This window comes from Cryptosporidium ubiquitum (genome assembly GCF_001865345.1).
Source record: "Cryptosporidium ubiquitum isolate 39726 chromosome Unknown contig_4, whole genome shotgun sequence".
Lineage (NCBI taxonomy): Eukaryota > Apicomplexa > Conoidasida > Eucoccidiorida > Cryptosporidiidae > Cryptosporidium > Cryptosporidium ubiquitum.
The window spans coordinates 641,049-652,353 of NW_021639820.1; the positions used below are offsets into that span (position 1 = coordinate 641,049).

At 32.0% G+C, this 11,305-nt stretch overlaps 6 protein-coding genes across 6 annotated transcripts; 3 read left to right on the forward strand and 3 right to left on the reverse strand.

Moving 5' to 3' along the window:
* Positions 1-19: 19 nt before the first annotated feature.
* cubi_02416 (uncharacterized protein) lies at positions 20-1,045 on the reverse strand (the record flags this gene model as incomplete). The annotated part of the gene is made up of 1 exon (XM_029019427.1): positions 20-1,045. One exon carries the CDS (start codon positions 1,043-1,045, stop codon positions 20-22), a length of 1,026 nt encoding a protein of 341 aa, XP_028874548.1.
* A 345-nt stretch (positions 1,046-1,390) lies between these two features.
* Positions 1,391-2,608, forward strand: cubi_02417 (uncharacterized protein; the record flags this gene model as incomplete). Its single annotated transcript, XM_029019428.1, has 1 exon — positions 1,391-2,608. The coding sequence occupies one exon, from the start codon at positions 1,391-1,393 to the stop codon at positions 2,606-2,608; it is 1,218 nt and encodes a 405-aa protein (XP_028874549.1).
* A 46-nt stretch (positions 2,609-2,654) lies between these two features.
* cubi_02418 (uncharacterized protein) lies at positions 2,655-3,928 on the reverse strand (the record flags this gene model as incomplete). Its single annotated transcript, XM_029019429.1, has 2 exons — positions 2,655-3,350; positions 3,416-3,928. The coding sequence occupies 2 exons, from the start codon at positions 3,926-3,928 to the stop codon at positions 2,655-2,657; spliced, it is 1,209 nt and encodes a 402-aa protein (XP_028874550.1).
* A 532-nt stretch (positions 3,929-4,460) lies between these two features.
* cubi_02419 (uncharacterized protein) lies at positions 4,461-5,041 on the forward strand (the record flags this gene model as incomplete). The annotated part of the gene is made up of 4 exons (XM_029019430.1): positions 4,461-4,521; positions 4,582-4,756; positions 4,809-4,909; positions 4,980-5,041. The coding sequence occupies 4 exons, from the start codon at positions 4,461-4,463 to the stop codon at positions 5,039-5,041; spliced, it is 399 nt and encodes a 132-aa protein (XP_028874551.1).
* Positions 5,042-5,487: 446 nt separating this feature from the next.
* Positions 5,488-6,756, forward strand: cubi_02420 (uncharacterized protein; the record flags this gene model as incomplete). The annotated part of the gene is made up of 1 exon (XM_029019431.1): positions 5,488-6,756. One exon carries the CDS (start codon positions 5,488-5,490, stop codon positions 6,754-6,756), a length of 1,269 nt encoding a protein of 422 aa, XP_028874552.1.
* A 173-nt stretch (positions 6,757-6,929) lies between these two features.
* cubi_02421 (nuclear protein SA-1 related protein) lies at positions 6,930-11,126 on the reverse strand (the record flags this gene model as incomplete). Its single annotated transcript, XM_029019432.1, has 1 exon — positions 6,930-11,126. The coding sequence occupies one exon, from the start codon at positions 11,124-11,126 to the stop codon at positions 6,930-6,932; it is 4,197 nt and encodes a 1,398-aa protein (XP_028874553.1).
* Between the last annotated feature and the right edge of the window lie 179 nt (positions 11,127-11,305).

Here is an 11,305-nt window from a genome sequence, read left to right on the forward strand (position 1 = left end):
GATTAATATTGCTGCCATTTTACTTCCTGGTGTTTCTCACACTCCTAGATCTGCTCCTAGAAGGAATTCTATTTTTATTATTTGTACTAATGAAAGTCTTGTTTAGCAGTGTAGAAAGCTCCTTATCTTGTTGATTTATTTGGTCTATGATAAATCCCGTGTTTGTGATAACGTCCTCGGTATTTTCTGAGATATCGTATTCACCAGAGTAATATTCTTCGTCGGAGAACGAATCTTCTTCCAAACTTAAAGAGTTCTCAACCCCTATTCTAGAAAATGAGTCTAACTTACTTTTATACCTTCCATTACATAGCTTTGGATACTCTAAAGGCTTGTAAAGTTCTTCAATTTGGTTTAGCCAATCCTTGGCTCTTTCTGATTTGAGGTTTAGGTCCCTCGAACTTTCACCACCAGAAATAGCACTTCCCAGAGCTCTCCCCTCATTTGGAATCTTGATTCTTTCAACAGTTCTATTAATACTGCTAAATAAGTTCTTTCCAGAATGTAAGCTTCCTCTATTAAAAGAATTCTTTCCATTTTTTGCATCAAAGCTCATTGAAAACTTTTTTTCCTTGAAATCTAATTCATTTAAACCTCTCAAGCTTAACCTGTTTTTCTGGCTTAACCCACTATTTTCGTTACCAAAGCAATAGTAATCCTGAAAAGGTCCATGTATCTGAACCTCAACCTGTTTAGAAACAACAAAATCTATTTCTTTACCACGATTCTTCAAATCATTTCCCTTTAACCTGTCAATTTCGCTCCTCATCAGCTCATTTTGCTCCAATGTATTACTATATAGCTGGTAGGTCTCCAGAAGCTTCTTTCTCAAATTATTTACTTCATATCTTAATTGCCTTCTTAGTTTTAACTCTGTCTTGTGTTCTAACTCCACTTGTCTCAATTTCCTCTCAAGGAACCCTACAGTCTGAGCCTCCCTCTCTTTGGTCTCCAGATGTTTCTTTTCCAAGTCATTCAACTTTACCTCTAACCGGCTTTTGATCATAAAGTCTTTTTCACTCATTAACCCCAATTTTTCCTCCATTAATAAGCTTTCTGTTCAATTAAACTAACCTACATCAACTTCAGCATTAACCACGATTAATCTCTAAACAAAAAACCCAGCAAATTACTCTCACTGTCTTTTAATATGTGCAAATAAATTAAAATCTCTTTTTTTTTACAGTTAATATTATTATCCTTTTCCTAATTAGATTAAATCTTTGTAGTATGTAGTTACTTGCGTGCCGCCAAAAGATTCCTCATTTGCATGCTATATTTAAAAGCCCTCATAAAGTTCGAAAAAAAAAAATCTAAAGGGCTTTCTAGGCAAATTTAACTATGTTTATAAGTAAAATCCCATATTCCAGCTAAAATTTCTTTTGTTTAAATGAGTCATATTAAGCCAGTAATTAAACTAAAGGGAATCGAGCAAATATGGAAGAATTCGACTGATATCCTTTCTTTCGAAGAAACGTCAATAATACAAAAGTCTCTCAAACACATGTCTAATGAAATTAAAGAGCTTAAGGAATGCAAACAAAGTTTATCTAATTCTGAAGTTCTTGATATTTACAAAAGATTTGGAGATCTTATAAACTGCTTTGCTACACATTTTGACTTTAATAGAGTAAAGATCTTATCTCAGAGAAGAAGTATTGCAAAGTACTCCTATCATATTCTGATATGTATCATTAATATTATTGAGGATAGGTCTATTCAACTTGACAAAGAAAGCTTAATAAAAAGTTGTCAAATATGTTTAAACTACTACTTTCCATCCAAAGCGATCAAAACAATTGAATCTAATTCATGTAAAACAGAATTTGGTCTAAATGGAACTATTGAAAAAACTGATTCCAAGAGAAGCCTGGATTTTTATAATACCCCACCAAGAAACTCTCATACTACGGATATTTCGAACTTTTTCCCAAATCCAAGTCCATTTAATTTATCTTTAAAATCGCCATTATCATCACAAAATCCAAACTACTATCAATCTGTTACAAGATACAGTTCCTCAGAAAACTGTCTTTCTGATTATTCAAATTTACAAATTCAATATAATCAAGAAGAATCTTTTAACTGCGAATCTGAGTTCTTTCCAAGTGAATTCCAGTTCCCAATGCCAATAGAGGAGGCCAAAAGAAGGCTTAGAGAAAAGCTTTTGAGAAAGGAAATGTCTGAAATTAAAAAGTTAAAGAGTTTGGAATCCAACCAACAAACTGAATATAGTAATTTAAATTCTCCTCTAAAAAACAAATCACTTGTTCATTCGTGGGGAACCGAACAAAGTGATAAGTCTGATTTACATATTGAAGATCTTGTTGCTCCTTCTATTAATCGACATAAAAACAGTAAAATTTTCAGTTTTGGACAAAATCTTCAATTTCAGGCAGATTTATGGGAATCTACGAAAGTAGCTGCTCAATTGGCCGAAACATTGCCTGAGCCTTATAGAACTCGTAGAATAAGAAGAGAAATATACCAACAAAGTATAGAAAGATCTGTTGAACTTTTAAAAAGCTTAGAGATCTGTAATAATTTTAGACCAGGTGTTCTCACAAAAACTATGATTCATACTATAGAACGTATTATAGATTATTGATAATTAAATCATTGATTACTAGTCTCTACAATATTTATTACTTTTACTATAAATTTAAATACTGAATTTCTATATTTTGCTTTAAAATAGTATCAGGAGGAAGTCTTTGAATTACTTTTAATATATACTTTGTAATTCCTAAATAAGTGAACCAATGTTTGTATTTCTTGATTTGTTGAAATTTGAATTCCAATTCATCCTTGCTAAATGTATTCAAAATGTCAAACAAATCACCAATTTGTGAAACATGAATAATTACCCCAATCCTTTCCATCAAATTTCCATATGGAATCCAATTTACGTCATCCCAAATATATATTGGAATAGTACCAAGTTGAATTGCTTCATAAAGTCTAAAGGAAGTTCTTCCAAAGCCTCTTGGACACAAGTGAAAAATAGAGCGTTGAATTACTTGTTTAAACCTATCTCCTTGGTAATGAATAAATTGGTTTGTGTTATTTCTAAAAGTCTCAAAAGAGATCATTTTGTCTAACATTTCATCAGTTACATTATAAAATTTAAAAGTCTCAAATAATTTCTTCCTGACAGGAAAACGTGTTTTGACTATAGTTGAAGATAACCAGATATCCTTTTTTGCGTCTAATCCTTCATATTGAAGTTCTCCTTTAATAAGTGGAATAGGAATTTGTTTAAATCCAGTTGTAGCACCTCCAGCATTAAATACAATTAAATTGGACATAGATTTAAATTTCAAATTTGACTTTTTAAATCCTTCTGCATCCTATAAAGGGATAAGGTTTTAAGCATGAGATATTTAATTTTAATATTAAATATTTCAAAACTCACCTGAAGTACTGTAAAATACAATGTTTCATTATTTAGTGAATTTAACACATTTTGAGCTTCGATTTGCCATCCTTTTTTTACATTTAAGTCCACCTTGTTTCTTTGTATTGATGTCCAAAATATGGGTACATATACCAGAGGAATTGGTTCAGATACATTGCATTTCTTGATTTCTCCTTTTGAATATTGTTCAATCCAATTACAAAAAACTCCATCCTCTATCCAAGGTCCTTTGTAACCTGAATAGTTTGTGCTTAGCCTAGGCCTCAAATTTTTTGTTAAGTTAAAAATTCGAATTTGTTCATCGCTTAAACAAATCTCTTTTGTTGTTTCTTTACTTTGTTTTGTTGCATTTTTCAACTTTAAATGATTTAAATTTCCATCAAAATTCAAATTGCATTCTGAATAGTCGATTTGAGGTTGGCTTTCCAGGAAAAAACTTTTTACATGATTTTTGTATGGAAATTCTTGGATGTATAGATAAATTATTACTCCCCAGGAAATTATCAGCATGCATGTAAATTCTAACAAAATTAAAAAATTGCATGGATTTTTCATTGTCTTATTATATAAAAAAAAGTAATTTTTATTCAAAAATAAGATTGGCTCAAATATAATCAATTAAAAATGATATCTCTCACTACCACCTTTCTGATTTTTTTTAATCTGATTCCATTCCTTTCCGAATCAATAGTGACTTATATACCTCTTGAGTTTACCAAATATTATGTACTCTTTTTTTGAATGCTCTTAGTTTGAAAAATACAATATTTCCTTTACATAAATATTTCTAATTCAACATTTTAAAATGTTTTTTTTCTCTTTTTAATATTTTTTTTTTTAATTTTTGTATTACGTGTCATATGATAACCTTTAGTAACGCGTACATGTAATCTTATAAATATTATTTTTTCGAATTAATGTGGACGCCCCCAAATTATTAGGATAAAAAATATTTAAAAATAAAAAATTAACAAAAAAATAAAAATTTAATATTTTTGAAATTTATATCAATTAATAGCTATTGCAAAAGAATACTGTTGAAATGTCAAACCAAGAGATCAGACCAAGTGAAATTTTAGTAGAAAAAACAAACGAAGTTGTGGGTAGGTTTAATTGTGTAAATGGATAAGTAAGGTTAAAGAAAAAATTGACAAAAATTTCAGATAATTCGTCAAAAACAACAGATGTTAATTTGGAAGAGAGTTCTGAAATAACGATCCCGAATTATGTCATTTTCTTAAGGGAATTGTTTGTGGGAATGATTGGAGTACAGGCAGTATATATTTTTGTAAATTTCATATTTAAGAACTATCCTGGGTCATTACTATCCCTTTTGCTGTAAGTTTATTAACATTTAAAGATATTTAGATATTAGACTAATCTTTTTTAGTTCAATTTCTGCAATTTACACTCATTTTGATAGAAGAGTTGCAACTTATTCATTAAATACAGGTGTAGAACTATTATTGGGAATTGCAATAGGATTCTCAGGTAAGTTTTTTTCGGTTACTTTAAACCAAAATAAGGCGAATTATACTAAACTATTTTTTTAAATTAAAAGTGTACTTGCCAGTTCAAGGCTTTGAAAAATATTCTAGTGATCCAGATTTAAAGGTAAGATAATAATTATGAAGTTCTAATGGAGGATTTTTTATCGGATTGTTAATTTTCACTCATTTCCAGAGAGTAACTCTTCCACAGCTTGTATATTGCGCTGTGTTTGCATTCATCTCGGTTGTTTTGGCACGTTATGAATATAAATCCCGTCAAGAAAAAATAATAAACTCGAAAAGAACATGAATAAATTTTTAAACTTGTGATTTTTCCACTTAATACTAAATATTTAAAGAATAAATCGAGTAAATATTTAGTACGTGGAAGCTTATATATTATCACATGAACTGCATGTAAAATTGCATGTAAACACCGGTATGTATTTGTTTACTGAAAATTGACTAGTTATCAAGGGTGATTAATTAATTCTAAAATTTCCAAAATTATTTTTTTTTTTCTTGAATAAAATTATTTATTAGATTAGAATTTAAGTATAATTAAGGAAATATTGAAGGATGAGTTTTCACCTTAATGATTTCACAAGTAGTAAGGCAATAAAGTTCCAAATACTTGTTTTTGGATTGTCAATACTAATATTTATGGGAACAACCTTTTTCATGTTAGTAAATACGAACAAATATGTTGAAAGCCGAAGCAAAGGAATGTTTTTTGAGTTGGAAGAAAAAGATGGAGTAACTAAAAGAGGTTTCTATGAATTTGAGAAGCTAAACGATTCAATTCACAGAATTTCACTTAAGTTGTCAGAAAGCAAAGATATGTTCGACACAATTGGTGCTTCAATTAATAAGGTTGCTAAATATGTAGAGGCAAATGAGAAGAATATGACAGCAAAAGAGTTAATAATTAAAGAGGAGTCAAAGAACGGATTTGTTTTGAATTCAATTTTGTTTCCATGTAAGTATAGTTTTGAAGGTCCAGTATATATATTACTTACAACAACACCAAAAAGGATTAATAATTTGGGTAAGTATCTGGACTTGTTACACAAACAGACTTATGGTATTAAGGAAATCATTTTATCTGTCCCATATTTTTTTGAAAGGACGGGAGAGGAGTATCCCCCAATTCCGAACTATTTGCAAGACAAAAACAGATTCCCCCTGTTGAGAATTTTAAGAGGAAAGGATTATGGTCCAGCAACAAAGTTCCTTTTACCCATAGAAATTGGTAATATTCCAGAAGATGCGGGACTAGTAATACTTGATGATGATACGAGATACTCAAGGCATTTAGTTTGTGACTATATTTATGTTCATGAGAAGTTTCCAGAAGCAGCTTTGGGAAGGAGAGGACAAGCTTTTCATGATAAATGTGATCCAACGTATAGAACAGACAGACTTCACAGAGTAAGCCACGATCAAAAGAGTGCAAATTTCGTGATTAGAAGTGTGGATCTTTTGAGTGGAGTTGGGACATACTTTCTTCAAAAGAAATTCATTAGTAAAGATATTCTAACGCTAAAGAATAATTGTCCTGCAGAAACTATTAATCACATGTTCTTTACGGATGATATTTTGATTTCAGGTTATCTCGCATACAAGAACATTTCAAGAATTGCGTTCTCAGAAGAGCTTTCGAAAGAAGAATTGAATAGACCATATATGTTAGGATCTGGTCCTGGGGCTCTTTGGGATATTAATAAAGAAACCTTTCATAATGACAATAGTACAGCAGCCTTTGGTTTATATTGGGGATGTAGAAGTAAAGATACAGTTGTAAATATGCACGGAAAGATACTTTGTAGATGGAGAAATGAAGTCTGATGTATTCCAGATCAAATAAACATCAAATAAGTAGGAGTAATTGTGAACCCTTTATTTTACTTTATTTTATTCTCGTTCAATAATTATTGGAAAATACTTTAACAAGCCAAAAAGTAATATCGATTTTATAATGAGCTAGATTAATATTTATAATAAACAAATGGAAGCCACCACTAGTCGTTCTCAACTTCGAGTTCGTTCTCATTATCAGATGAGTTGGAATCTTCAATAATTTCATCTTCTATTTCACTATCAAAATCAACACCATCTTCATCATCTTCCAAGTATATAACTTTTGATTTTGAAGCTCTTGAAGGTCTTTTTCTTTTTGGCCTATATTTACATTTTGATGAGCCAGTGATGTTGTTTTCCCCTGAAAAATTCAACGAATTATCTTCAGAATCTGTATTAGTGGTCTGCTTGTAGGAGCTTTTGTTCTTATTGGAAGTTTTCTTGACAGATTGGCCCGAAATAACATCTAAGAAATTCATTACATCATTATCAAAGAGTTCCTTATTCAAGATAATTGAAAGCCTACCACCACTGGATGAATTTTTTCCATCAAAATCGCAAAGAGCTTTAGCCTGATCCAGAATTCTTTGGATTTCTGGAGTAGAAAGCGTACTGATCACGGTTTTTCCTCCTGGAGCATTTTGGGTTGTGAGAAAATCTAAGAAGAGATTAATAATTCCTTTTGTTTTGATGCTCTTCTCAATAAGTTCATCTCTTGAAATAATGTCTGCAAATACTGGAAGTGATATCTCTCCAAAAAGAGAAAATCGCAAGCATTCAAGAATTGATCTTGAGAGATCTGATGAGTTGGATTTAATTAATTCTTCTAATTTTTTCCATCCAATCCTGGAAGATAATGTTGGGAAAAGTTTTTTACTAAGTTGTTGGGCTCTCATGTGATTATCTTGGACATAAGAAATAATGAGACAAATTAAAATACAAGTAAATACACCTAAATTCTCTTGGCCTTCTCTGAATAATGCAAATTTGATGAAATTATTCGAAAATGCAATTCTTTCCTTGTTTGATTCAGATCCCAAATTTGCTTGAATGGTTTCCAAATAATAGTTATTAATCATAATATCCTCAATATCTGTCAAGTAATTTACGAGAATTGGAGTAAAGACTTGTGATGTGGTTTTATACTGGGAAGAAACAGATATTATGGCAAGAATACATCCTGGTGAAAATGGATGACTAAGGAAATCGTTGAGTTTATTCTTATAGGTGTCCAAAGTCTCAGGTGTTGTTACAAATGATTCATCTTTTAAATTATCCAGAGGTTCAAAAATTCTGCAGCTTGGGTAAAGTAAGTAGTACGGTTTGTCTTTATCAGAAAAGTTCAAAATATTATTAAACCCTTCGATCAAAGAAGATGAAAGTTTCGAGGGTTTAAAATCATCTATATTCTTAACACGATTTGAACAAGTCCAGTAAATTAACTCTTTAGTAATTAACGCTAATTCAGAATCTGTGAGACTCCATTTAACCTCACATTCTCCATCTGGATCTTGCAAGTTGTTTTCAACAGTCCCCTGAAGTCCCATCATCACAAGAATAGAACACATAGAAAGAAGGCTAATTAAGTTGAGACATTGGTTATTTACTGATTTGTGCTTGATATTATTTCTAAGGGACTCAAGTAAAATACTGCTTAGCTTGTGTCTCACAGCCTTATAAATATCAATTGTAGATTCTTTGAGATTATTTAAAGTGAGGTAACTATTTTCGCTTGCTTGGTTATTCTCAAGATCCATTTCATTATTATCAATGGACTCAGCATCTATTCCTTGTAGAAGATCTTGGACAAGGTGAGCATATCCTGTGGTTATCATATCAAGTGTAAGACTATATAGTTGAGTACATTGATGCGTGAGAATTTGATCAAGATTCAGTTGAATGATTCTTTCAGCTCTTTCAAGAACCTCAAAAAGAGTTTCAAATGATAAGGGAACCCCTGATCCTTGTTCTGGTGACATCTCTGAAGATTTATATGATGATAAGTTATCTCTGAACTGATTTGACAGGTATATATTAATAGTGGTAAGGTATTTAACAACTCCAAAAGCTTTTCTGAAGTTACACATCGTATTTAACACAGAGTTTTGTGGATTATTGGGTTTTGTTGAAGATTTCTTAGATTTTTTCGACTTGGATGTATTTTCAGCTACATCAGAGTACAAAAGTCCGTCTGTATTTGCCAGAAACTCTCTTCCAGATGTGAAGAAAGTGTTTACAAAATTTTTATTAAGGAGTCCAATCTCTGATTTAATATCAATTAAAGAGCTTTCATTAAATAGAAGATTTTTACAATCTAGATTGACAATTGGAGAAAAAGTCATGCAAATTCCATCAATAACTCTTGAGTCAGTGTGGCTATTAAGAAGAGCTATAAGCTTTTTAAGGGGAAAATGTTTCATTCCAGACGGAATGAAACTTGAGTTCTCTTTATCTTGTGCTGTTCTGCAATAAAGACTTATACATATTGAGAATATTGAAAGTAAGATTGTAAGACAATCAATATTTTGTTCGTGTAATAAAATCAGAGGTTCCATATATTCAAGAATCACAGAAATAACAATGAATGCTCTGTATTTACACAATAAGGACTCGGATTTAAAATATGATGAGTTTGAAATATCTTGAGATTCCATAAGTAATAAATCTTCAATCCGAGAAACATTAGCATGTAAAACTAGCAGCAGAGCTTTCCTCATCCCTTCATCTAATGGTTCAAGTTGGGAACTTGATGAGCATTCTGTTGCTAGAAGCATCTCCACAAGGAACTTTGAGTCTCTAACACAAGGAGCTTTGGACCAAAAAGCATTTACACATCTGTGCGTAAGAACAACTAAATCTCTTCCAAATTCGTGAATAAACTCCAGTAAGGTTTGCAAATCCGATCTAATTCTGCTAGGTTCAAGAGTTTTGAGCCCGTCTAAATTCATTAAACTTCTGATTTTTTTGTTATCAATTTGGTGGTTTGCAAGATCAATTAGCTCCCGTGATTCAATATTTTCGTGAGAAATTCCACCTTCAAAAAGGGAAGAGTCAACAAATTCAGCAAGAAGGGAGCTGATCTCTGCCGAAGATGGGCCAAGCCAAAGTAAGTCTACAATTTCATCAACAAATTCTTCGTGAAGAAGTTCGTTCTTAAGAAGACCTATTAATACTCTAAGCGCTAATTCTCCGCATGAAGAGACTTCAGAATCAGAAGGTAGCTTAGAGGCAAGAGCAACCAAATTCTTAAGGCTTCTTAGAAAAGACTTTTCCGTCAAAATTACACTACATTTCTTAAGTATTTCTTCAGTCTCTATGCAAATCAAAATAGAACGAAGAATTTGAATACGATTAGAGTTCAGTTCTTCTGGAAGAAGGCCAATAAGCAATGAGGGGATTTCAGATTCACAAACTATATTAGCCATATGTGGTTGTAAAATACCTTCAGAAAGATTGCAAAGGCAGTTATTACGTATATCTGGGCTCACATCTTGAGCTCTTGAGATCCAAGAGTCAGATACTATATCTTTAATAAGATTATCCAGTTTTTCACATAATTTACTGGCTTTAGATAGCTCTTCTTCCAGACTTTCTTTAGCTCCAGTACCTGGAGATTCATTTTCAAGTTGGATTTTGAATCTGGAGAGCTTTTCTAAGAGCTCAAGTTTGGTTGAAATAAGACTCCTTAAAATCCCATTCAAAGCAACACATCCTGAATGTCTTAGAGGTCTAATTGATGCATTTGCTATTGTTTTAACCCATCTACATGTAATTGAAATAGACTCAAGATGGATATCTTTTACAATACTTTTGCATAATGCATCACCAATTCCAAGAAAGAAATCAGTAAATATTTCAGAAAAGTGAAAATCAGAAGGCTTCTTGGGCTTAATTGGGTAGTATTGAAGTATAGAAGTGTTATTATCTTGAAGATCAAAAATTAAGTTTTCAAGACATTTCTCAGCAGAATCTGATCCTGTCCAATCCGAGACTGACTGTAAAAACACGCTTGGAATTCCTCCTCCTTCTAAAATCAATTTTATAATTTCCTTCAGACTTGAGGTAAATGATGAATGGCTTGGGAGTTCGAATAGTCCTTTTCTTATTTGGTTAAACACTGAGTTTGTGATAGCCTTGGACTGTTTTGGGTTTTCAAGAGCAGATCTAATTGTTTTGAAAAGCCTACATCTGGTTTGAAGCTGTGTCCTAGAGAAGTTCAGTTTTGATATTTGGTTATTTGAAATTGGCCAGTTTTCTTTAAGATTTGGATCTGTTTCGGGGCTGGGAGTACCACGCAGCTTCTCTGGGATTACAAACCCCTCAGGGTCTCTGGCTAAAGCCTTAGTTCTTTTTGACATCCCTGATATCTGAGGAGCTTCTTATAGTCTGGATTTCCAAGGCTTTTTAATATTTACTTTTTCCTTATCTAAAAAAAAGCCGGTTCATAAGGTGCAAGGGGGGCCCTAACTCACCAAATATGCGTGGGGGGCTCGGAGGCATGTAAGTAAATTAACTTGGGATGACCAAAAGCAGAGGC